This window comes from Octodon degus, unplaced genomic scaffold, assembly GCF_000260255.1.
Source record: "Octodon degus isolate 3935 unplaced genomic scaffold, OctDeg1.0 scaffold00138, whole genome shotgun sequence".
In the NCBI taxonomy this organism is placed as follows: Eukaryota; Metazoa; Chordata; class Mammalia; order Rodentia; family Octodontidae; genus Octodon; species Octodon degus.
In genome coordinates this window covers 6,981,589-6,985,771 of record NW_004524714.1, presented here as the reverse complement: position 1 = coordinate 6,985,771, position 4,183 = coordinate 6,981,589, and the positions used below count along the sequence as shown (strand labels likewise).

Sequence of the window (4,183 nt, the reverse complement as noted above, 5' to 3'; positions counted from 1 at the left end):
TGTGTGTGTGTGTGTGTGACAATTCCAGCAAAAAGTAGATGACTGTGAGCGCTGTCGGGAGTTTTTCAACAAGGAGGGGCGTGTGAAGGGCATCAGCTTGACCAAGGAGGTTTTGGATGAGGACACTGATGAAGAGAAGGAAACACTCAAGAACCAGCTGAGGGAGATGGAACTGGAGCTGGCACAAACCAAACTCCAGTTGGTGGAGGCTGAGTGCAAGATACAGGTAAGGGTAGTGCTCAGGACCCCCCGAGCTGGACTCCTGCTAGGGGCCGTAACTCCAGCGACGGCCTTTATGGCTTGGGGTAGTCTTCCATCTTTTCTCCTCCCATTTTAAGCAGCCATAATCCTTATAGAAGAAGCCCTGATACTTCTTACTTAGCGGTGTGTTTGGCCTGTCCTAAGAATTTGCACTTAGTAATATGACAGCTTGGATCTCTTTAGTGGGGTGTCTTGAACAGATGCTTTAAAGTCACAGTTTCACCACTAAACTCTGGACTGTGGGCAGTAAACTTTCTGTGCATTGAGAGAAAGTTGAGAGTCGCAGACTTCTGTTGAGTCATGTTAAGAACAAAATAAGATGATGTGTAGAAAAGGCTCGGCAGTGATAGGGGCTTCATAAATAGGGACTTTTATTGTCCAAGTTCCCATCACTTAACTAGCTTTGGACCTTGGCCATATATCCTGATTTGAGTTTCATTCCTGATGAAGAAATTAGGCTTGTTTTGGTCATCTGCAGGTTACGCTGGTAGTTCCACCAGCACCAGTACTGAGCCCAACATAGGCACTGAGGTGCTGTTTGTGGGGGGAACTCAGTTTGGTTGGGAAGACTTTAGGCTGCCTCCCTGCACTGTACACGTGCGCTGGGTGTCTGCTGTGCTGGGAGGTAGCCCAGCTGTTAGGACTGCAATGACATATGGCTGTGGGACCATGCAGCACAGTCCTGAATTGTCACAACAGCAGTATCAGAACTGTGTTCAGGAACAGACAGGAAGCAGGGCATGTGGCACACACCTGTAATCCCAGGACTCAGAGGCTGACGCAGGTGGATTGCTGTGCCAGCCTGTGCTATATAGGAAGACCCTGCCTTAAAGAATGGACAAGAGCAAACCATGCATATCTGAGGTAGGGCGAGGGGTTGCTCTATGGCCAAAGGGAGGAAAGGGCCTGCAGTGAGGCTTTCTGGCATGTGGCCATGTGGTGCCAAAGCTGGCAGAGAGTACATGGGCCCAAGCGGGAAGCATTTCATGTGCCAGCCAGGGAACTTGCACTTCAGAGGTTTAGCTGGAAATTGATGATACAGGCAGAGCTAGAGCAGCAGCCATCTGTCTGGTGTGTGGGGGCCAGGAAGAGGGTCACTGAATTTAAAAGGCTGTTTTAATAGACAAAGCAGCAAGTATGGTTATACCTAGGAAAGCCCCCAGATCTCTGGGCACCATGAAATGTTCTCTGCCAGTTTGAAACGGGGGGAATTTCCGCGGCCTCGTACGAGTAGCCGGATCAGCGCCTGTCTCAGCCTTGCTCTGAGGAGACAGCGCCCACGGTGCTGGAGCCGAGAGCTTCACTTGCTCGGTTCCTCTCGCAGGACCTGGAACACCACTTAGGCCTCGCCCTCAATGAAGTCCAGGCAGCCAAGAAGACCTGGTTTAACCGAACACTGAGCTCCATTAAGACGGCGACCGGAGTGCAGGGCAAAGAGACTTGCTGAGAGCAACCGCTGCCTCCAGACACCGTCAGAAAACACCACCTTTTGTTGCCTTCTTTGGCCAGATGTGTGATTCTGTGACATGTCCCAGGACCAGAGCGTACCGAGGGGAATCTGTAGACGCATGTTGGTAGGTCGGTGGGTCAGAGCTCCTACGGCAGGCAGCCTCTGGCCAGGCTTTCCTCACTACTGATACGGCGGTCCTGCGGCTCCGCTGATGCTCTGGACACCCCGGAAATCACTCCGCAGTGTGGCCTGCCAGGCTGCCTCATGCGTGCGTAGGTCAACACTTGACCCAGCCTCAGGGCTGAGTTTACATGATCAGAGTTTGGGGATCCTCTAGTGTGTTGATTTTTTTCTAAACCTTTAATTTTTTAAAACACACACACATAATTATATATACTGGGAATAGGGGATCAGAAATAAAATAATTCGTATCTGTAAGTGCCAGCAGAAGGTCCCCAGGTAGACATGGAGAAGCACTTTGTTTTAAATCTGAGGGTTTCATAGTCATAGCTGAAGCCACCTACTTTTGTGAAACTGTATGACGCACAGGTTTTTGGTTTGGCATTATTCACACGTTTCTGATCAATTCTATGCAACTCTCCTAGTTCCTGTTATTCTTAGCATTAGCTGCCAAAATGATTTCACAAAGCTAGAGTGGGTGATGTGACTGTGAGACTGTATTAATCATAATGTGGACAAATCTTATTTTGCTTAACGTGTCATGTGTACATAGATCTATGTACATATATATATACACATATATCTTTCCTAATACACCCAACTGACAGTGTTGCAGCCCCAGACTAGGACTCCTGATCCGCACAACTTACTGCCGTGGTTCTTTGGGCACTTGATTTCCCCCGAGGTTTCTTGGGCTCTGCTCTCCTCTGCACCGTCATGGGACTGAGTAGAGGCCCCTCGCTTCAAAGTTCCTGGTGTATTTGCACATAGGTTGCACAAGCAAGAAAGACTGTGCCAGGTGGGTGTGCCTGGAGGGCCTCGTGCACCTGGCCTGATCGCTCGAGTCCGGCTGCGCTGAGTGCACATCCAGGTGGCCTGCAGATCCTCACTCTGAAGCTGGGGAATGGAGGTTTAGCACCTTTTTAAATTAAAACACTTTGCCCTTTAATTTATATGTGATACGCTGACAGGCCATCTCGCCAACGATTCGTCTCTTCTGCATTCAGTGTGGAGGTGGCTGGCTACAGAGGCACTGGTTTGTATATAAAGAAACTCGGGTTCTTCTCTATCTCTGTTCCTGTTGGCTGTACTAATGCTTGCTGCCAAGGTCATCTGTGATACCAAAGATGACAAGTGGCAGTCTTCCCTCAACCATCCCCTCTGCCGCTTTCCGTGTCTTTCTTGTTCAGTTACCAAAACTGCTGTAAGCCCATCTAATGCTAGGTGTGTGACATTGTGTTAGGGTAGTCTGTGTGTCAACTTTCCAAACTGAAATATAAACCAGTAAAACTGTATTACTATTTCTTTTGTTGGTTTTATTTTAACAACATACTCATTAAATATTTTGGTACAAACAGCATTGCTTTGTAAAAGCCAGTTTTGTCATTCCATGCTTCCCCTTCTCCAGAGAGCACAGAGGGACTGACTGGCCTTTTGCTGTCACAGGGGTGAAGGTCAGGTGCTCCTCTTCCTCCTCCTCGCAGTGGCTCAGACGCACATGTGCCACCCACATGGGGGAGAAGGCATGGCCCAACCTCTGCCATCATTGAGCTTGTGCCTCCTTGAAAACTACAGTGCTGTTGACAGGCGTGAGGCACCTCAGCATGCTTGAGTGCCCAGAGCTCTAGCCCAGGAAAAACAAATAAATGTATCTCATTGGCAGAGATGGAAATTCTAGGGCCAGATGTGAGTGTGCAGGCCAAACAGCCAAAGGACAAAAAGGCAGGCCACTTAGCCCCCGAGCATACTCTGCTAGGCTTGGGAAAGTGGTGGCATGGACAGGTACACCTTTTAAAAGGTGTACACCTTTTTATCTAGCCAGGCACAGTGGTGGACATCTGTAATCCTAGTGCTTGGGAGGCTGAGCTGGGAGAATCACCGTGAGTTCAGGGCCAGCCTGACCCACGTAGCAGATCTTGTCGCATAAAACGAGTTCCTTTTTCTTTACTGGTGGTCCTTGCAGGGCCCCAGCCCACCCTGACCTCTGCACTGGATGAGGTGATGGTTCTGTAATCCTGTGGCTCTCCTCCATGCCCAACACCCTCTAGGACACAGCTGGCACTCTTCCCAGCGCACAGGTTAGAGGACACATTTCTGAGGCCCACGATGCTGGGCTCCGGCTCCCTGCTTTCCTAGTCCCAAAGGTGTAGGCGCGAGCCTCACGTGACCCACAGACAGGCCCAGCTGCTGGTGCTGAGAGGGGGAATAACAGCTGCAGCGTCCTCCTGTACAGTTGTGAAAGACCCTTCGGGACCAGTAAAGGTACGTAAATTTGCAGGGCAGAGAAGATGA

The 4,183-nt window shown here is 49.9% G+C and overlaps 1 protein-coding gene across 4 annotated transcripts in view; it reads left to right on the top strand.

The window, feature by feature from the left end:
- Nucleotides 1-3,268, top strand: part of Rabgap1 (RAB GTPase activating protein 1) — a 185,262-nt gene extending 181,994 nt beyond the window's left edge. For all 4 annotated transcript variants that reach the window (XM_023701620.1, XM_004641599.2, XM_023701621.1 and 1 more), the window contains 2 exons: nucleotides 29-226; nucleotides 1,586-3,268. In XM_023701620.1, coding sequence (XP_023557388.1) covers nucleotides 29-226; nucleotides 1,586-1,708 — 321 coding nt within the window. In that variant the 3' untranslated portion in view covers nucleotides 1,709-3,268. The remainder of the gene's footprint in view (nucleotides 1-28; nucleotides 227-1,585) is intronic.
- The last annotated feature ends 915 nt before the right edge of the window (nucleotides 3,269-4,183 follow it).